The following is a 19146-nucleotide window of genomic DNA, read 5'->3' as shown; positions in this document are numbered from 1 at the left end:
CGAGCTTTATTTTTATAGTCTTGCCTTCAGATTCTGGCATTACAAACTATCATTCAGCACGATAACTTGTTCAGTTCACTCAGAAATGACCAACCAATCCGTTATAGTCGTCGGCGCAGGCCCTGTTGGCCTTTTTACAGCCCTGATACTTGCCCAAAAAGGGATCAAGGTAACAGTGATTGAGGCAGATGAAGGAATCTCTCGGAGTCCAAGAGCTGCAGTGCAAGTTCTCCCATCCCTTGGTCATTCAATTACTGACATTTCAATCGCAGACAGCTCCCTTGCGTCATTCTCGAATTTGCCAAGGCTGGAATCGCCCAAGAGGTTTTCGAATACGGCTGTAGGAGCGAGCACGGATACTCTTGGCGAGACGGAAACGATACAACAAAAGTCCTCGCGGATTTCACGCCTCCGTCAGCCGATAATCCCAATCTTTGCGCAGCCATGATAGGGCAAGACGTCTTGTCGCAGATTTTCCTCAAGCATTTAATCAATACAGGAAATGCGGAGATCATCTTCAACCATGCCTTCACTCGCGCTGAAGACCATGGCGATTCAGTTACCGTTCACGCTCGGCGTGTACTTGATGATCAAGAGCTATCCTTTAACTGCCGGTATGTCGTTGGAGCCGATGGTGGTAAAAGTTCGATTAGAAAGTCTCTAGGCCTGTCGCTTGAAGGCTTTACCTGGTCAGACATACGGCTCATTGCAGTCAACATCCTCTATGACATTGAAAAGTTCGGCTGGAAACATGGAAACTTTATTGTTCATCCTGAGGACTGGGCAATCGTTGTGAAACGTGGAAAAGGGACTTTGTGGAGGGTTGCCACCAGCGTTCCGTTTGCCGAAGGCGCTGATGGGGAGCCTATTACTGACAAGACTGTTTTCCCTATTATCAAAGAGAGACTTGCGAGGATCTTGCCGGGGAATACTGATGAGATTGTCTACCTTCAGGCAGCTCCGTATACGATTCATCAGCGCTGTGTGTCGAAATATCGCGTTGGTAATATCATCCTCGCCGGCGATGCTGCCCACGTAAGTTCTTCCTTACCACCACATACTTCGTCTCTAAACACTCTCTAGCTCAACAACCCCGTTGGTGGACTTGGATTGACTACGGGGATACTTGATGCCGCTCATCTGGGCAAAGCGTTAACGCAGATTCTAAACGAGAATGCCCCAGATGCAGTCCTCGATGAATACGCGAAGGCCAGGCGTGAAGTCTTCACCAACATCACAAATCCAACATCGACTGCGAATCTGTTGAGACTCAAGTCAACTGCTCCTGAAGACATCATCGCGAGGGAGGCATTCTTCAAGATGATGAATGATCCAAACGACAGAAGCCAAGTCTTTGCTGGTATGGCGAAGGAGATGGGGTTATCGACTACCTTAGATATGAAGGATTTGGGGCCAAGGCCACAGTTGTGAACTTGAGAAGAATAGATAGATTAATTCCCAGCTTGTAATGAGAGAGCCATTAGTTTCTCAACCGTATTACGGCTTTTAAAGTGGCAGTATACTTAGCTTAACATTGGCGTGTGTCCAGTATCACTCTCAATGCCAACTTATTTACGATCATAAACCGACGTCTCCAACATTCACATGATATGAAACAAAACATTGGACTGAATACCGCTCTGTCACCTGACTGCGTAAAAAGCCACATCTCTCTCTCTCTCTCTCTCTCTCGTTGCCCCGATTACCAAGCGATGATTTCTCCAATAGCTTTACACATGACCCGGATAGTCTGCGGACTCGCTATCGCTTCAGTGTGAACCAATGGGTAACCACCAAAAGCCCCGCGCCTTAGCTTATACTGTAGACTACTCGCAAGACCAGTAGGTCTACCACTCAAACCATTATACGTAATGTCGCCCTATTCTATCCACGGGAAGTCTTCTGAACATGCGTATTGTTTTTTTGATCTTGACCTTCAGTCACTGACTCCGTCAGAAGCCGAGCTGTTTCTATCTGGCCTCACCAAAGACAGGATACTGCTGTTTGAAAGGGCGGTGCTAAATGGGCGGCGCGTCTTACTACCGCGACCTGACCTACGGACCCACGGTCAACGTGAATGCCGTCTCCACCATCCCGATGGCATCTGTCAACGCTACCCCAGATCTCAATTTGGCAAGTCTGGCTGGGGTAAACCTGGGGAACACGCCACCCATACTCCCGCCATTTGCTCCGACACCTTCGCAAAATACCGTAACAACCAGCATGCGTTCAGCCACCGGCATTCAAGCACCGATGCACCTTGTCTGCAACTTCTGATATAATAAAGCTGAGTCCCACGGCGTTTTGCTACTGGCACATCCCTGCTTCTCCAGCATTCGGCTTCTGAGTTGCATCGCCAACATGGCTTCCCAATCTCCCATCCACGCTCCTTTTGAGCAAGGTGCTACTCAAATCCACTCCAAAACGATAATCTGCCTTTTCGTAAGTCACTCTGCACTTTCAACACCTCCAAGCTAATCAAAGCCCAGGCCGTCAACATCATATACCTGACGCAAATCCTTTCTCTCGTCGGCACAGGCCTCTTGGCAAATACCATGGCCCAAGTCGTCGGCGGTAATGGACAGACTGTCTGGTACTCATCCTGCATCACAATCCTTACCGTCGTCCTAAATCCTCCCATCGGTCAAGTCGCTGATTACTGGGGCCGCAAAGCCATCCTCGTCGTTATGCCACTTGCTGGCGTAGTGGGTAGCATCATCGTGTCCCGAGCTCAAAGCTCCGGAACTCTCATCGCCGGGTTCGCTATCTTGGGTCTCAATTATGGAAGCCAGTCCCTCTCTGTTGCTGTCATGTCTGAGATTCTTCCTCGGCATTATCGACCTGTTGGACAAGCAGTTGGAAGTGTATCGACTGCGCTTGGTGCTATCATTGCCTTACTCATGGGAGGCGGACTTCTCCGTCATGGTGATAACTCCAACTATCGCATTTTTTGGTATGCGACGGCCGGTCTTTACGCTCTTGCATCTCTGGGCTGTCTCATTGGATATAATCCTCCGCCTCGAGACCTACAGATCTCCCTCGATATATCGCAGAAGATCAAGAGTCTTGACTGGGTAGGATATGCTTTGTTCGCGCCAGCACTCGTCCTTTTCTGTATAGCCCTATCATGGTCTCAAAACCCCTACTCCTGGGACAGCGCCAACATTCTCGCCCCTTTCATCATCGGCATCGCCGTGCTGATCATCTTCATCGTGTATGAGTGGAGGTTCAAGAAGGACGGCATGCTTCACCATGAGCTATGGAGACACAGAAACTTCGCCATCTCCCTATTTGTTATCTTTGTTGAAGGTATTGCTTTCTTCGCAGCCAACTCCTATTTCGTCTTCCAGATATCTCTCGTCTACGATGTCAGCTTCCTCTCAGGCAGTGTCAACTTCGCCATCCTGTTTATCGCAGCGGCCGTGTTCTCTCCTGCCTTTGGCTTATGGTCCTCTAAACGCAAGACTCTTCGGCCACCACTCGTCTTGGGTGCCGTCTGTCTTCTGGCTTTCTTCATTCTACTGGCAACTTCAAAGATTGACACTCCTCGATATGCTTTTTGGATATATCCTATCCTCCCTGGCATTGCGCTCCCTTCCATCGTTCCATTGTCCATGGTTTCTGCTCAATTTGCAACAACGCCGGAGCTGATCGCTCTCACATCTGCTCTCATGACTAGTATTCGCAGTCTAGGGGGGTCAATTGGTCTAGCAATCAACAATGCCATCCTGCATAATGCTTTGGACAAAAACTTGCCCAAAAATATTGCCGAGGCAGCCCTACCGCTAGGACTGCCTGCCTCGTCGCTGCCTGCACTTATACAAGGGTTAGCTTCACAGAACAAACAAGCAGTAGCTGCTGTACCTGGCATTACACCTGAAATCGTACAGGCCGCAGTTTTAGGTATGAAGAAAGCGTACTTGATCGCATTTAGAAACACATGGATCTTTTCGGCTTCCTTCTGCGCTCTCTTGGTCATATGTAAGTTCCATCTACGTATTCCATTCAAAACCGGCTGACAAAAAAAAGCTTGCTTCTTCATCAACGAACAAGAATCTGAGTTTGATACAAGCATTGATGCACCTGTTGAGATTAATTCTAAGACCCTGGAGGTTGATGAGATCGTGCCGCCGAGTATGCAGGAGAAGAAATTCGAGGGCAGAGCAGAAGTGAGCCATCAGGAGAACACTAACTCTTAATTAATCTCACTTGTACGAAGCCTCTCAGCTGTCCTGGGCAAGTTATGGAGTGTTTAGCCTTCTACGTTTAGTCATTTAAAGACCATTACTGCGGTGCATAGCTTTAATCAGACTCGTGATTAGGATTGCCATGATGTTCTCGTTGTCATGAGCTTGAAAGCGACACTATTAGGTTTAATCATTCCAACTATTTCCAGCCAGTTAGACTACGCTCTCCCAGTTATATCCAATTTTCCCAACGAGCATTTGCCGTGGTTGTATCGCCTGTGCCATGCCAGACCAAAGACAAAGTCAGTTACAGCCAGCAGCGTATCTCAAGCGCTTGAAATGATCTTCATAGGAGATAAGGTGTATTAACATTTGTATAGGGTTCATCTTGTGTTATCGTTGCTACAATACTTGCTTCTGTCTTTGCATCATGGTGCATGTGCTCCCCAAGCAATTACTACTACTATTATAACTGTAGGTAGTTGAGATGCTGATGATCATCGTCAAGAAAATTGAGAGAAAGCCCACTGTTCCAATCTGGTTGAGTGTCTCCTTGCACGTATCTGGGCAAGCCTCTCCCAGCCATATTGGCAAGTTCCGTCATCAAAGTCTGTGCATCTCCCAATTCAGTCGGCTGGAGAAGTTGCTGCAGCTCACTGTCACTAGAACTGCTTTCTGCTGATACGTTCTCAACCCTCAATTCCCCTCCATCAAGTCCTCCTATGGTGGGCTTGTCATCTTTCCGATTATTGGGAACACGTGAAGGGAAGAATAACGCAAATCGCTTCTCAAATGAGTTATCCTTGTCATGGCGCATCAATGAAGCCCTCAGATCTGTCTCTAGTTAGTATACAAGGATGTTGAAAAGCAGTCGAAACGTACTTATTACAATTGAGGCAAGGTTCCATACAGAGGCATATTGCGACAAGACCAGACTGACTAGGTCGCTGTTATGGTAACCGGTATATGGAGCATCAGCCATCTCCTTTGACGGGTATGCTCGGTCTGATAAGAGACAGCATGCGAGGAAAGGCTGGCATACAGGGATATAGTCCGGATACCAATGATAGAAGATCCGTGATAAATGACGAGGCGGACTCAATACTTCCGGACTTTGAGGTTTGAAGCTGGCTTGAATGGTCGTCCGGGCACAAGTCACCATGAGGTGTATCCCAATAATCCAGTTATGTCTTGCAGCATCGCCTGAGGGTGTCTCCCGTTCCAGTGTTTCCAAAGTAAAGCGCTGCGACATGACAAGTGAAAAGCAAGTAATAGCATCGACGAGCTCCTCCTTATCCCGCTGACAAGTGAACCGACCAGCTGCGAATTCACTCGCGACACTCAAGAGAATGTTTGCCACGAGGAACCATGCTCGAGGGTCTTGATTCTGAGATTCAAGAAGGATTTTCCAGACCTCGCTGGGTCTTGGATCAATAATGGGAGACTCAACGGGTTGGTCTGCAAACCATACTTCATCGCTGACTGGAAGTTTGACCACCATCATCGAGCGGTTGATCGAACTTGGCCGCCTTGACATGAGGGAACCAAAAGTGTCGACTTCCCATGTTATCCAAAACGCACGGCGTTGTTCCTCCAGAACTGACCAGTCTTTCGATTCATCCTGCTCATCCATATTACACAGATTCAAGTCGTATGCTAACCGGACGCAAACGCCAGCCAGGATCCAAGCGCGATGAGACGGGCCGGAAGCATACTCGTACGCGGCTAACAAGATACAGCCTTGAAGATATTCCAGAGTTGGTGCTTGGTCGGATTGGCATTTTTCGTAGTATGTATTGGCTTTCTCCATAAAGCCCTGACCACGATCTGGTGCTGGAATGCCATGAAACCATGAGTTTGTGGAGTGTCGAGCTGCCAAAGCAAACATGCCGCAGAGCAGCAGTGCCTCGGTGTTAGAGTGGTTCCTTTCCTCGAAGACGCCATTCTTCATGAACCGGGCGGAAAATCGTGGCCTATGAAGAAGCGGAAGCCATCCTTGGGTCTTAGCGAAAAAGAGGTGGATGAGTTCGGTTAAGACTGGTACCGGTATACCCAGCCATGTAGGTATGTCTCGTTCTGTCGAGCGAAAAGTCGAAGCTGGAGAGGTTGAGTCCTCGCCCATAATGCTTGTCCCCATGACTATAATTTCTGATTGTGATTCATCAGCACTATCGTCTCTCATGGGCTGATCCTGTTCTCTGTCGAGAGAGTTTGGTGTGTATGTATCGTTAACTCTTGGGAGCTGCTCCGTTTGAGACAGCAGCATGTCGATATCTTGCCCATCGCTCAGTCGTGACTCAAGCAGACTAACAAGACGTTCTGATTCACGCGTCAGCGCCCAACCAATTCACTGCGGACACTTGAGCCTTTACCAAGCTTCTGTGAGTCAATCTGACTCTCCTGGCGACGTCTCTGGGGCGTCTTTCTCTTGGTGGGAAACGTGCAGGATTGGCCAGTTCTTGTACATAGACCGCAGTTGGGTTTTCTCATGTCGCCTGAACCCTGGTCAACTAGATCTCAGAAATGGGAAATCGTAGCTTACATCTTGTCTTCTTTCTGCTCCAAGGGATTAGCATACGTAGGATGAAGAAGCTGTATGGGCAGGCTCACGTACCGTCTACATTCAAAACAGGCGCGATGGCCCTTCCACGTCTCAGGTGGAGTCGTTCGTTCTGGATTGTCTTGTGTCATGTTTGGGGCGGATCGAGGCTGTGATCAATGGATGAATGTCGCGATGCAACGTACGATAAAGTTGAGTTTGGAGCAGCCGGGTTGCATCAACGGCTCCGAGGTTTGTCGTTTGCGGGGGAATGTGGACTCCCGAAGCTCAATCTACCGATCCTTCCGTTGATTGGCTTCAATCGAGGGCCCTTGTTGCGCCATGTTCTTTAGTTCCAGTTGTGGGCCCGGTCAAACGCGGTGTTTCCATGTCCGTTGTGAAATATGCGTAGGCTCGCTGGACAGTTTGCTTAAAGCTGTATTTATTTCTTTATGTAACCACTTCTTAGTCGGTCTAATTTAAGGCCAGTCAATATATAGAGCAGTTCAAAATGGCTCCTAGTTCGGAAATCCTCGCCAGTGCTCAACCAGATCCCGACTTTCTCGAGGCATGTGTCGTCCCTACCAAAAGTCGGACAAGAACAACACTAACAACGCCCACTAACAGATCTTAAAATCCGCCAGCCCTCCGCCGCTTCCGAACAATATTGACATACCAACTCTTCGAGCTGCATCAAATAAGCACAAAAATGAGGCGCGAGACGCGCTAGGGGGCCCTCCTCCGGACTTGACCGAGCGAGATATTGAGATACCTGTTCGCGACGGCAGCAAAATTCTCGCATATGTTTATTCTCCATCAGATATTGTTCCAGGGGATGAACTTCCGATTCTCTTGTTCTTCCATGGCGGTGGCTTTTGTCTAGGCACGCGCCATGATGATATGGAGTCCAACAGAATCTTAGCCCTCAAAGCTGGTATTATTGTCGTCTGCCTTGACTACCGTCTTGCACCTGAACATCCTTTCCCTCAGGCTATTCATGATGGAGTTGACGCATTGCAATGGGTATGTGGTTATTCTGTGCCGGCTATTATTCGCAACAGGACTGACTTTTGGCAGATCGCTCAAAATCCGACGCAAGTTCACCCATCCGCGTCGCCATCATCAGGCCTTATCGTCGGTGGCACTTCAGCAGGAGCAAACATCGCCAATGGTGTTGTATATCAAAACCGCGACCTTGGATCTCCCGCAAAAGTCGCTGGGCAGTTCCTAAGTGTCGGCCCTCTTCTTCCTCCTCCCTTCGTTCCCAAGACGTATAAGGACGACTACATCAGTCATGAGCAGAATAAACACGTAACTATACCTCCAGAAGAAGTGGCGCGGCTATTTGTTGGTAAGATAACCGCAATATTTACTTTGGGCGAGACTGACTTATTCGCAGCTGCGTATAAGCCAGACCCAGACTCACCGATCGCAGTGCCTGCTGTTCATCCATCAGGACACTCAGGAATACCTCCGACGTACTTCCAAGTCTGTGGGATTGACGGTTTGAGGGACGAGAGTATCATTTATGAGCATATACTTCAACAAGAGAATATTGCGACGAGACTAGATCTGTATCCTGGTCTGCCCCATCACTTCTGGGAATTCTTCCCTCAATTGACCAAACAGGTTGAGAGAAGAACAGATGATACAGTGGAAGGAATTAAATGGTTGCTGCATGGTTCAAAACTCACGAAGTTATGATTTCACTCTGGGTGCTTGAAGAAGACACGACGTCGAGCCGTGAATATTGAGTTTGCGATAGCGGATTATGCGCAATAACCATCTTCGGAAAAGTCGGCATAGCAAAGATCCATTATTTTTCACTGAAATGTCTTCAATCTGATGATTCCCACTTGTCTTCACTTAAACCTTGTTCAGTTTCCATTGTGTCAGCGTTAGTCAGCGATTGTCAGTATGTGTAAGACGCTACTAGCGGCTTCCGTAAGATCTTAAAACTCTTTACATTACAATACCGGTGAAACCTCGCTGTCAATTACAAGGAGCGGCCGCTATCGCCATATAATACCGGGCGACGATGTCTACCTTGAAATTCCGGAACTCATACACTGCGAAACCAGAATAATCACAGATCATTGCAAAGATGGGAGTGACGAACCGGCGAAAGGCACACGACGGCGGAGATGTCGAAGCCAGCCCAAGTTCAGAACCTTCCGGTCCTCATTATCGAAGCAACAGTCAGCCCTTCGCTGGTAGACTCGGTGCCAATCAGGCTTATGTCGTTGAGGGAGGTACATCGGAAGATGACCACTTACTGCATCATGCTCCAGATGCTACGCCACATATGTCGTTCTGGGAATTAATGGATATGCGTCCGATCAAGAACCTGGATCTGTGGAAAGCGGCACTTATTGAAGGAATTGGTAACTTCACCTGTCAGCCTCAAGATTTCAGTATTAACTGGCGACAGGCACTTTGCTGTTTGTTTATATCACAATATGGGTCAATCTTTCACCAGACATAGCTCCCGCTGCTCCAACACAACGCTTTGGGAGCTTCGACAATGCCACCTTCCTCGGGCCACTGATTGGTGGTATAACCAACTTGATCTTCATAACATTGTTCATCACGTCCTTTGGAGCGATTTCTGGTGCACACTTCAACCCTCTGATCACCTTCGCGACTTTCTGCGCTCGGCTTTGCTCACTACCGCGTCTGATACTCTACGTCGCAGCTCAAATCGGCGGCGGTACCTTGGCTGGCTTATTAGTCAGAGCAAGCTGGGGAGGTCGGGACTTCAAGGTTGGCGGATGCTGGCTGTTCACTGATATTGTCCCGCCAAGGGAGATATTTGTGGTCGAGTTAGTGTCATCTACTCTTCTCCTGTTCCTAGCTTTTGGTGTTGGTCTGGACCCACGACAAGCGAAAATCATAGGTCCTGCCTTGGGTCCATTTCTCGTGGGTTTGAGTGTTGGTACTATGAGCTTCGCTAGTGCTTTTACAAGATATGGGTACGGAGGTGCGGGTTTGAACCCTGCGAGATGTATGGGAGCGTTCGTTGGAAGTCGGTTCCCAGGCTGGCATTGGATGCATTGGGTTGCGAATGGGACTGCCTGTGTTATTCACGGCATATGCTATTATTTCATTCCACCTTGGACAGAAGTTCGGCAATGAGAGCTTCTTACATTCTTTGCCCTCCATGGAAGAATATACTTGATCGGGATTTCAATGAGAGCATCTCATGTATTGCATCATTGAGGTGGGGGTGGTGCTGAATCTGCATGCACGTATCTAATAATAGCAAACGAGGCCTGCAACTGCTAATTTGAGTGCCAGTGGCACTCTTGATATTGCCAATGCTGATGCACTTGAAAAGTAGCATGTCTCAACTAGCCAGTGTCAGGAATCTTCATGTTTGTATCAACTTCCTTTCAGTAGTAGAGAACGAGGAGGGCTATAAGCCAAAATTAACAGGTGACATGTATGGTTACATACCTTTTAGTATCCTGCATGTTCACTAAGAATAAAAACCATCTTCATTGCCATTGGGTCTGTGACCTAAGCTGCATATGGTGGATCGCTTTGACCTCCCCACGATTCTTCAACTCTGCATCTTCAATCATCTGGTCAAACATAACCCGATCCGCTAACTTTGATTCAGTAGCAGCTTCATAACTCAAAGAGTCCAGCAGAGCATGAGGCTCTGTCCAAGAAGACCCAAAGTCTACCACTCGTCCATCGCGGAAGTTATCGATCCGTATGTCCATATTATATATCCCTGCTTTGTTCATTGAGACGACTTTACCTAGGATCTTTCTGATACTCGCCGAGGTGATACCACTTTTTGAAGATGCAATCTCTTTCACGATAGCTCTGGCTCTTAGACCTCCGATCGTGGACCTTTGATAATCCATATCCACGGAACCCAGTCCAAGGTCAATATTACGGTTCGCTAGGGCTTCCTGGTCTTTTGATTCCAGGAAGACGAATCCATGACAGGGGACAGCTACATCTGGTTTGAGAATCTTTCCATCGGTAGCTTCGCGTATCTGACCATACGCTCGGCATTCTGCGTAGAATGGATCGGTATAGTAGGCTGCAGTGTCAAGAGGTGTATCTTCACCTAGAAGTGGCCCCCAAAAGTACGCGGTACTCATAGGGTCAAAGAACTTGAACTGCCATGCAAGCCGTTGTGAGTAAGAGAAGCCCTCTGGAAAGGAGAAAATTAGCAAGAGAATTATCGTCACATACAATTTTTACTGCGTACTCGCGACCTCGGATGAGAGCCCGGAATACATAACCTTGGCTTGAGGTCACATCATCATCTTCATCGAGTCTCTCAAGCCATTGAATGCGCGATTTGTGATACTGAAAGACATTGAGCTTTGGCCCGTCGCATGGTGGTAGCGTCTGGGGAAATGATAAAACGCGTCTTTTCCTCGGCATGCTGAAAGAGCAAGAGAGGAGATAACGAGGAATTTGTGACGAATATAGGCATGGCATTAGCCCTCGCCCTTCGGTATCCTTATAGCTAGCGGCCATCGTCCGTATGCGCGTCGGGCCGCTTTTAGCGATAATCAGGTTTTCATGCAGTATTGCGGCATCTGTGGAGGGGTCGCATGGTCTGTGAATGGCTAACATGAGTGGAAATGCTGCAGAGATATCACCAACATCAATATGCAGACTTCAGCTCCGAGGTGGGGGGATGAACAGGATGGAATGAACTGAAGTTGCCAGAGCCTGATCTGATTGCCTGGACACTTTAAAAAGCGTGGAATGTTCCCTTCAATGAGAATGAACAGATTGTGTTCAAGGATGAGACATTGTGACATTCCGGTCGTGCCACGGTAAAATTACGTATAGCCTCACATCAAGATGGCCCTGCCGTCCCCGGCGACGTCAACACTTGAGCTACTTACCCACCCGAATCCATCCCTCAGCCATCGAATCCCCAAGAGCAAGACAAACACTCGAAGTCCCCTCTATTACTGGCCTAGACAAATAAAGAAATGGGAAGAATTGGAAGACATCAATATTCTGAAAAACATCTTTGGTGGAGTTTTGCTTCAAGAGGCATGTCGCAGAGACCGAACTCTTGACCCATATCCAAGACTTCACTGGCAAGCTGACTGCATCGTACGCAATGAGGACGATACCAGAGATCTAATCAACAAGTAGAACAAATCAGTTGTCACTGCCGCCCTTGACCCTATTCAGGATCTTTTCCATCCCGTCATCTGGAGCAAAGGGGATCCCCCATCAGGCAAAGAGGTATTTCCCTCGCCTCCCAAACAACACGAAAAGCAGCGCCATCAGCCATTACGCAAAGGCTCTGCAAAGACAACACATACAAAATTACAATCATTGTCGAGACTGCAGCCAGATTCTGGGTCTATTGCATCTAGTCCACTCTCATCAAAGGCTGGCGATACGACAATATCTGATTGTCAGGAGAGATTTCCAAAAGAGTACAAGATCTCCACAAAATGGAAGAGTGAGCGTATCTTCAATGGCGGAATCCTAGATGATTCTGGGGCTTTTATGCGGGGAAAGACATCTGATAATTATGCTTGGCCCATTAGACAGGCTTATACTTATTGCATTCAGCATATGTGTCGATATGGATGTATATTGACGGGTGAAGAAGCATTCATATTTCGCATCATGCCGCGAGAGGACAAGTCCAGTGAGTCCCTTTCTTTCCGAGACTTTCCAACCTTCCATTGGCTTACGAGGCTAGTCAACAATTCACAAAACGTGAATTTGCTAAGAAATGAGCTCATCAATAACGGGCTTATGGAATACGTCTCCATTCCCTGGAAAAACTACAGTCAAGGTCAGAGACCGTCCCTCGACGCCTGGACTGTCAACCTAGCACTGTGGTTTATGCATATCCTGGCTGGAAATATTTTTGAAGTTGAATGGAGTTATGTTGATCTGACATCTGAAGCCTTGATTATTTCTAAGCCGGTTGAGTCTCATGGTCAGCCCAAAGCAGCTTCTTCTAGTAGGGCTCACTCCGATGATGAAGAACAGCAAGGGGCGGGACAAGATGATAATGGGTCAGTTACTTCGGAAGACTCGAAAGTGACTGAAATCTTGAACTCGTCTACTACAAAGCGAAAGCGGGACTCAGATGATGACAGCGACTTTGAGGGCATTCATCTTTCATTCACAAAGCGTCAATTTGTATAGTTGGGGGACATTGGCAGTGGGTTCTCTGGTTAACATGGAAGGCCACAGAGCATGTACTCAGTAACATTGGACATATAAACATTATCACTGAAACGACTGCTCGCTATCTCTCAACACGCTCTCATGGAACTCCACAAACTCCTACTTGCTTGTTTCCTTCATGTTAATTCATTTGTCATTGATGTCCACCAGAATCTTGACTTGGTTGTTCTTATCGGTGATCAACGCATTGATACCATCCTCGACAATATTCTCCATCTTGATCTTTCTGGTGATCATCTGGCTAGGCTTAATTGCACCTGAAGCGAGGTTGTCGATGACCGCTTGGAAGTCTTCCCGTTGGTACCCTAAAACGGATTTGTAGGCACTCTCTTTGAAGGTCAGCCAATTAGGATTGAAAGGGATCTCCTTCTCCCAGATTGCGATGTTTACCACAGTGCCTCTTGTTCTCACGACTTCGCAAGCACCTTTAACACTATTCACTGTCAGTATCTTCACGGAGTCTGGTGGAAGAAAACTCACCTTGCTGGTACACCAGCGCAATCAAAAACAACATCAGCACCCAAACCACCAGTCAAGCCAAGAACAATCTGGTTGAGATCCTCTTTGATCGGGTTCACAACCTTGGTTGCACCAAACTGCCGCGCAAACTCCTGTCTCGAGGCGGCAACCTCGGAAACAATAATCTCACTAACCCCCTTGGCCTTCAAGCACAAAATCATCGCCAAACCAATCGGTCCACCACCCAAAATTGCAACCTTGGACTTCTCATTGATCTCCGGCGCCGCAGACATAGCATGCCACGCCACAGAAAGCGGCTCGACAAGTGCTCCGATCTCCAGGGGTAGATCTTTTGGCAGCGCGAAGACGTGTGTGGCGTTTACACAAACTGATTCGGAAAGACCTCCACCACCACCAGAGAGGCCGAGAAACCCACCGGTATGGCAGACGTTCTCGGCGCTGGTGTGGCACGCAGCGCAGTGGCCGCAGAAGAGGGTTGGCTGGACTGCGCAGGGCTGACCGACTTCGAAGCCAGTCACGCCTGGGCCGACTTCGGAGATGATGCCTGAGAATTCATGGCCTAGTGTTACGGGGATACTTTCAGATGTGAGAGGGTGAGGCTTGGTTGGGCAGAAGTTCGGTCCCCCAAGATATTCGTGTAAATCTGGTGCTTGTCAGCATTTGGCTAGGCTTTGGGATTTGTTCCTTACCTGTACCGCAGATTCCAACAAATTTTGGGGCAACCTGGGACTATTAGCATCTATGAATATCTGAACAATGAGAAAGTCTGACCTTGACTTGTCCAGGCTGCACTGATGGTTCAGGAACCCGCTCGACACGAATGTCCTTGATACCGTAATACCTAGCAGCTCTCATGGTGGCGTAGAAAGACCGATTTATGTTCCTGGATACAGGCCCACGGAATTGTTGATTAAAAAGTTTTGTAAATGAAGTTATCGGTAGTCTCATAATCGTCCAATTTTCTCTTTTCCTTCGCTCAAAAGACAGCGATCGACAGCGTCTTTATATAGCTCCCAGGTTTAAGTTCACGTACGATCAAGTCAGTTCACTGCCCCACCATCCGACATGGGGGATCCGCATCACGAGTTCCGCAATGCAGCCGCAAGCACCAAATCTCACTTGTCGTGCATCAAAATACATCGTTTTAATTCGTGTTTTTTTGTCGATGTAACGACTTTGAGACTTCAGATGCGGGGGAAAGGATGATCTTACTTGTTTTGACTTCCTTTAGACCTTTCCCCGGATTCAAGAGACGTTGGACCTGGTTAGCGCGGCCTGAGCCGATGCGGACCCGATCGAGTGAGTCGGAAGCCGTAAAGAAGGAAGATGGCAGATTGTGGATGCGAATCAGATGGGAATTCCATGCTTTTAATTCGCTCTCTCGACAATGTTTGCCTTATCAACAAGAACCGAAAGCATATTCATGGTTTGGCACATTATTTGTCTCTCAGTCATCTGGGCTGTCTCATCGCTGCTCATTGTTCCTTACGCGTCGCGTATCCCAAAGAATTTCCCAGCAATCCGGATATACATAAACATAAAATCAGGAGCGATTCGAAATAGGATTCCGTGATAAAGCCGATCTCGCTTGCAAAAATGGGGATATGACTTGATTCCGCCTCATTCAGTCTTGGCTACGGTGGAGTCTCCTGTCAAAGATGAGTGTGCAGTGGTGTGAGACAGGACCCATCAATATCTCCTTACTTACCGAGCTATCAGATAAGGGTCTCTGATAAGGGATTTTCATCAGCTTATGATCTTCAGATGAGGCTAATCGTACCGCTCGCTTGAGTGTCTCTGAGTTTACACGCAGGTCACGCACATAAATCAGAAGCAAGCTTGAGTGTTATGACTGAGAAAACCCACAATGGCAGAAGCATTTGCCGAAAAAATTGACTTTTGCATAAGTATTATAATTGTAAAATGATTTAGATGATAGTTTGAATTGAATCTCATTGAGACGAAGCCTATGGTGCAAAATCACATGAACGCAGACTTACCCAACGCACCATGTTTCGTGGTTCTGATTACCTAGCTTTCCGACAAACGTCTAAACCTTCTCGTTGGTAGCTAAAGATCAAGGTCGAAACCCCAAAGGTGAGACTTGATTAGTCGTCGATATAGCGGATACAAGATACAATGTACCACCGAGTAGTTCATGCAAAGCATGTTAAAAACCGAACGAGTTCATGATAATAACCCTACCCTGCACTCGGACGATCGATTGAGGGCCTTGGAGGGCGACTCCAACTCACCCCAGAGGTTGGAGTAACTCCACTGCAGAGATAAGATAACACTGATAACGATAACGTTGGAGCTTAGCGTCATTGGTTTCACAGCCCATGTCTGGTATCCATCTCGGTCGGCACGTATGTTACTGTGACCCTGAGATAAGAACTACGCCGGTATCGCCACGTACAGAGTTTCCCCTCAGTTCAATCGTTTCGAAATTGTCATCAAAGAGTTCTCGAATCTAAAGCAAGAACAATGTCGATCTTCAACGGCGTCGCACTGGTGACTGGGGCTGCTTCAGGTAAGAACCTGTAACTTCTGCTGGATCTAGCTAATCAATTGCAAGGTATCGGCCGCGAGACAGCTTTATCCTTTGCGCGGGAAGGATGTAAGAGGATTGTTATAGTTGACCGTGATTCCGACAAGCTCGATGACACAGAGCTGGCCATAATAGAGACCTTCCAGGGTGTTCAAGTCCATGCTGTTCCAACAGACATCTCCAAAGAGGAAGACATCGACAAACTCTACAGTGAAACTATTTCAAGATTTGGAAGGGTAGACTATGTCGTCAATGGCGCCGGTAAGAATTGTCTTGCTACTGAAGAGTGATTCTGTTAAAGGCTGATCGTATCATAGGCGTGTTGAGTAATAACAAGAGGTCCCATGAGTCTTCTGTTGAGGAATTCGATATGATAAACAATGTCAACTACCGCGGATGTTGGCTATCCTCCCGCGCTGCCATTCAGCGCATGCTTAAGCAAGACCCTCTGCCTACTCATGATGGAAGACCTGGAGTCCGAGGAAGCATTGTTAATATCGCCTCACAATTGGGAGTGGTCGGTCGTCCAGCAGCACGTAAGTGAAGATGTAAGAACTCCACAGTGGAATTTTGTGCTGACATTGTCAACTGTAGCGGCATACTGCGGTAGTAAAGCAGCCGTGATTAGCATGACGAGATGCGATGCTATCGATGTATGTTCTTCGCCGTCACAGGGTTTGATAATGTTACTGACTTATATAGTATTCTAAAGATCTCATCCGTGTCAACGCCGTTTGTCCGGGCCTTATTGATACAGCTATGACCCGACCTCAAGCTGATGTCTTGAGTCCTGCAATTAACATCGCTCCAATGGGTCGAATGGGCAGCCCGCAAGAAGTGGCTGATTGTATATTATTTCTTGCCAGTAGTAAAGCAAGCTTTGTGCAGGGAGCTGCGATGATGGTTGACGGTGGATATGTCATTAATTAGTTGTAGCTGTCGCTGTAATAGAGTTCTCTCTCAATGAAACTGTTCAATCCCCCGATCATATTCATCAAAAGTCAACGACTATCTCAACCAATCAGAAATCGTTCGGGCGAATGGTTTAGTGGTATAATACTCCCTTAGCATAATTCGTCAGAATAATCTGGGAGTGGTCCAGGGTTCGATTCCCTGTTCGTCCAACTTAGGTGGTTAGAATCCACCTGTACCATCTTTTTGTCCTTTGTCGCTCTGGTCTGGGCCAGTTTTCTTTTGTATTTATATGAGACTTGGGCAATATCTGTGAGTTGCTGGGTGTTTTATGAAGAAATGGCATTGCAACTGAAAGTAGGTACCTTATGTATTGGCCTCCAACTCCATTTTTGTCGTAGCGACCCCATTCATCTCCACTACATATGTCATGATGTTGCAGCCTACCAATCATCGTCACCAATTCACCATCGGCATTGAAGAGACGGGTCAGGATACCACCAGTGAAACCTCATAACGTAGTTTGAAACGTGATTTCAAATCATCTCCACCAGCAGTAGCTTCTAGACTTCGTGTTCCTTCCAGAAAGTATATAAGTTTGCACTCAGCTCCCTGTCAATCAGCCATATCAACAATTCACTCTGCTCAAGAAAATCACAACTCCCCAAATCTCAAGACACACAAATATCGAACATGTCTTCTCTCAAGCCCCTCATTCTCCACGCCCATAATACTGGCCCTAATCCTTTCAAGGTGGCCATCCTGCTTGAGGCTCTCAAAGTTCCCTACACCGTCAAGCTCTGGCAGTTCGGAGACGCCCCCAATGGTGTCAAAGGTGAACGCTTTCTCAAGATCAACCCCAATGGCCGCGTTCCAGCCTTGGAAGACCCAAACAAGGACGTAACAAGCTGGGAAAGTATGGCCTGCATGAACTACATCCTGCGCGTCTACGACACCGAGAACAAGTTCGGCGCACGACAGGAAGCTGGCGAACAAGGACGAGTTGACGTCGACGCATGGATCAGCTTCCTCGTTAGTACACTAGGACCGTTTATTGGGCAAGCGAACTGGTTCAGACATTACAACAATGTCAAGAATGACAACGCATATGAGAGATATCAAGCCCAGGCCTATCGATGCTTTGGAGTTTTGGAGGAGCAACTGAAGAAACATGGTGGAGACTGGATTCTGCCCGGGGATAAGCCGAATGTCGTTGACTTTCACTTTGAGCCTTGGATGAGACAGTATGAGTATGCTGGTTTGAGTTTGGATGATTATCCTAAGGTGAAGGCGTGGTTGGATCGTGTTCAGGCGTTGCCTGAGGTGAAGCGAGCGTATGAGAAGGTCAAGGCTGGGGAGGAGGTTTAAACCCAAGAAGGAAGTGTAAAACAAGGTATTTAGTTTTATCGAAATAAAACTCAATAGTCGCGATCTCACGGGAAAAGGTCACCACGGATTGTCGACTGACAATATCAATAACGGGGTCCTGCTTAGCGCATATGCTGGCGATTGCTTCATGATGACGGACTTGGATAACGAGAGTGCCCATAATTAACAGCTTTAGAGTGGCTGGAGGGAGGAAGCTTGGTTATATACAAGCCTAGTAGGGGGCGGGTATACCTATCACTTGCTCTCTCGCGACGACTGCTGTATGTCTAAGGATTCATCATCCCTGTGCACTACATTTAATAGTTGTCATGAGCGAATACAAACTTTCAGCCACAGATCTCAGCTGCAAATAGCCCTCCTAGTAGACATTTTAAATTGGTAAAGCCGCGTTATTCACCCTGATGTTGCCCGAAGCCATTTATTGCCTCGAGTCATTTTGCAGGAGCTTTTGCCCCTGGCGCTATGAAAATTTTAGGTAGCGCAAGTTAGTGGTTGCGTGGCGCGTCCGTCAGCCAGTGGAACAGTGGAATTGTTACCTATCTGAGAAGGTGGTTGGTGCTTCTAGCGGAAAAAGATATCATCAAAATAGGGGGACATGGAGCTTATCAAGTTTGTCTTAACCCCATTGAGATTACGGCGGCCTTGAATTGATTGCGTTCATTGTTCACCAACCGTACTTGTACGTACAACACAATCTAGGCCACGTCCGGATTTGCAGACGTAGGTACAGTATGTAGGTATGTATGCGCCGATCAATGCCGTGTCGTCCTGCTGCCCCAGACAACTATGCACATCATTTTGAGCGCGCTATACTTGCAGTTCTTCTCCAGAACCCATGTTCATTTTCTTGGCATTTCGTGCCAAGTCGATCCGTGAGGATCAGGAAGCGG

General features: G+C 47.6%; 9 protein-coding genes and 1 non-coding gene across 10 annotated transcripts; 7 read left to right on the top strand and 3 right to left on the bottom strand.

Moving 5' to 3' along the window:
• Positions 1–85: 85 nt before the first annotated feature.
• BKA55DRAFT_666915 (FAD-binding monooxygenase) lies at positions 86–1431 on the top strand (the record flags this gene model as incomplete). Its single annotated transcript, XM_046197795.1, has 3 exons — positions 86–220; positions 277–1035; positions 1084–1431. The coding sequence occupies 3 exons, from the start codon at positions 86–88 to the stop codon at positions 1429–1431; spliced, it is 1242 nt and encodes a 413-aa protein (XP_046044474.1).
• A 930-nt stretch (positions 1432–2361) lies between these two features.
• On the top strand, positions 2362–4219 carry BKA55DRAFT_652253 (major facilitator superfamily domain-containing protein; the record flags this gene model as incomplete). The annotated part of the gene is made up of 3 exons (XM_046197337.1): positions 2362–2442; positions 2475–3903; positions 4030–4219. The coding sequence occupies 3 exons, from the start codon at positions 2362–2364 to the stop codon at positions 4197–4199; spliced, it is 1680 nt and encodes a 559-aa protein (XP_046044473.1). The 3' UTR covers positions 4200–4219.
• A 323-nt stretch (positions 4220–4542) lies between these two features.
• Positions 4543–6955, bottom strand: BKA55DRAFT_579339 (fungal-specific transcription factor domain-containing protein). The gene is made up of 4 exons (XM_046193842.1): positions 6802–6955; positions 6560–6743; positions 5070–6506; positions 4543–5021 (listed from the first exon to the last, which is right to left on the bottom strand). Exons 2-4 carry the CDS (start codon positions 6675–6677, stop codon positions 4654–4656), a joined length of 1923 nt encoding a protein of 640 aa, XP_046044472.1. The 5' UTR covers positions 6678–6743; positions 6802–6955; the 3' UTR covers positions 4543–4653.
• Positions 6956–7230: 275 nt separating this feature from the next.
• On the top strand, positions 7231–10354 carry BKA55DRAFT_666911 (Alpha/Beta hydrolase protein). Its single transcript, XM_046197794.1, has 6 exons — positions 7231–7300; positions 7354–7749; positions 7804–8077; positions 8126–8407; positions 8838–9110; positions 9158–10354. The coding sequence occupies exons 1-6, from the start codon at positions 7238–7240 to the stop codon at positions 9859–9861; spliced, it is 1992 nt and encodes a 663-aa protein (XP_046044471.1). The 5' UTR covers positions 7231–7237; the 3' UTR covers positions 9862–10354.
• BKA55DRAFT_708592 (kinetochore Sim4 complex subunit FTA2-domain-containing protein) lies at positions 10017–11133 on the bottom strand (the record flags this gene model as incomplete). The annotated part of the gene is made up of 2 exons (XM_046200741.1): positions 10017–10862; positions 10939–11133. 2 exons carry the CDS (start codon positions 11131–11133, stop codon positions 10224–10226), a joined length of 834 nt encoding a protein of 277 aa, XP_046044470.1. The 3' UTR covers positions 10017–10223.
• A 379-nt stretch (positions 11134–11512) lies between these two features.
• On the top strand, positions 11513–13362 carry BKA55DRAFT_708579 (uncharacterized protein). Its single transcript, XM_046200740.1, has 3 exons — positions 11513–11823; positions 11866–12373; positions 12428–13362. Exons 1-3 carry the CDS (start codon positions 11563–11565, stop codon positions 12880–12882), a joined length of 1224 nt encoding a protein of 407 aa, XP_046044469.1. The 5' UTR covers positions 11513–11562; the 3' UTR covers positions 12883–13362.
• On the bottom strand, positions 12843–14482 carry BKA55DRAFT_579333 (chaperonin 10-like protein). The gene is made up of 4 exons (XM_046193841.1): positions 14176–14482; positions 14094–14127; positions 13405–14047; positions 12843–13357 (listed from the first exon to the last, which is right to left on the bottom strand). Exons 1-4 carry the CDS (start codon positions 14350–14352, stop codon positions 13051–13053), a joined length of 1161 nt encoding a protein of 386 aa, XP_046044468.1. The 5' UTR covers positions 14353–14482; the 3' UTR covers positions 12843–13050.
• A 1409-nt stretch (positions 14483–15891) lies between these two features.
• Positions 15892–16885, top strand: BKA55DRAFT_694876 (uncharacterized protein; the record flags this gene model as incomplete). Its single annotated transcript, XM_046200093.1, has 5 exons — positions 15892–15937; positions 15983–16216; positions 16273–16491; positions 16550–16608; positions 16658–16885. The coding sequence occupies 5 exons, from the start codon at positions 15892–15894 to the stop codon at positions 16883–16885; spliced, it is 786 nt and encodes a 261-aa protein (XP_046044467.1).
• A 104-nt stretch (positions 16886–16989) lies between these two features.
• BKA55DRAFT_t281 lies at positions 16990–17079 on the top strand. The gene has a single exon. It is a non-coding gene; the product is annotated as a tRNA-Ala (tRNA).
• A 333-nt stretch (positions 17080–17412) lies between these two features.
• BKA55DRAFT_579328 (glutathione S-transferase) lies at positions 17413–18504 on the top strand. Its single transcript, XM_046193840.1, has one exon. The coding sequence runs from the start codon at positions 17561–17563 to the stop codon at positions 18233–18235; it is 675 nt and encodes a 224-aa protein (XP_046044466.1). The 5' UTR covers positions 17413–17560; the 3' UTR covers positions 18236–18504.
• The last annotated feature ends 642 nt before the right edge of the window (positions 18505–19146 follow it).

The sequence above is a fragment of the Fusarium redolens genome, assembly GCF_020744475.1.
Source record: "Fusarium redolens strain MPI-CAGE-AT-0023 chromosome Unknown BKA55scaffold_17, whole genome shotgun sequence".
Lineage (NCBI taxonomy): Eukaryota > Fungi > Ascomycota > Sordariomycetes > Hypocreales > Nectriaceae > Fusarium > Fusarium redolens.
This window is presented reverse-complemented; position numbering and strand designations above follow the sequence as displayed.

Excerpts from the sequence above, each read along its gene's own strand:
- BKA55DRAFT_579339 (XM_046193842.1), bottom strand. The coding sequence starts at position 6,677 with ATGAGAAAACCCAACTGCGGTCTATGTACAAGAACTGGCCAATCCTGC. Across the intron at positions 6,507-6,559 it reads GATTGACTCACAGAAGCTTG|AACGTCTTGTTAGTCTGCTT; the intron begins GTAAAGGCTCAA and ends CGCGTGAATCAG. Across the intron at positions 5,022-5,069 it reads CCTTGCCTCAATTGTAATAA|ATCTGAGGGCTTCATTGATG; the intron begins GTACGTTTCGAC and ends AACTAGAGACAG.
- BKA55DRAFT_666911 (XM_046197794.1), top strand. The coding sequence starts at position 7,238 with ATGGCTCCTAGTTCGGAAATCCTCGCCAGTGCTCAACCAGATCCCGAC. Across the intron at positions 7,750-7,803 it reads GAGTTGACGCATTGCAATGG|ATCGCTCAAAATCCGACGCA; the intron begins GTATGTGGTTAT and ends GACTTTTGGCAG. Across the intron at positions 8,078-8,125 it reads AGTGGCGCGGCTATTTGTTG|CTGCGTATAAGCCAGACCCA; the intron begins GTAAGATAACCG and ends ACTTATTCGCAG.
- BKA55DRAFT_708579 (XM_046200740.1), top strand. The coding sequence starts at position 11,563 with ATGGCCCTGCCGTCCCCGGCGACGTCAACACTTGAGCTACTTACCCAC. Across the intron at positions 11,824-11,865 it reads ACTGGCAAGCTGACTGCATC|AACAAATCAGTTGTCACTGC; the intron begins GTACGCAATGAG and ends ATCAACAAGTAG. Across the intron at positions 12,374-12,427 it reads GCCGCGAGAGGACAAGTCCA|TCAACAATTCACAAAACGTG; the intron begins GTGAGTCCCTTT and ends TTACGAGGCTAG.
- BKA55DRAFT_579333 (XM_046193841.1), bottom strand. The coding sequence starts at position 14,352 with ATGAGACTACCGATAACTTCATTTACAAAACTTTTTAATCAACAATTC. Across the intron at positions 14,048-14,093 it reads TGTTGGAATCTGCGGTACAG|ATTTACACGAATATCTTGGG; the intron begins GTAAGGAACAAA and ends GACAAGCACCAG. Across the intron at positions 13,358-13,404 it reads TGCGCTGGTGTACCAGCAAG|TGTTAAAGGTGCTTGCGAAG; the intron begins GTGAGTTTTCTT and ends GACAGTGAATAG.
- BKA55DRAFT_579328 (XM_046193840.1), top strand. The coding sequence starts at position 17,561 with ATGTCTTCTCTCAAGCCCCTCATTCTCCACGCCCATAATACTGGCCCT.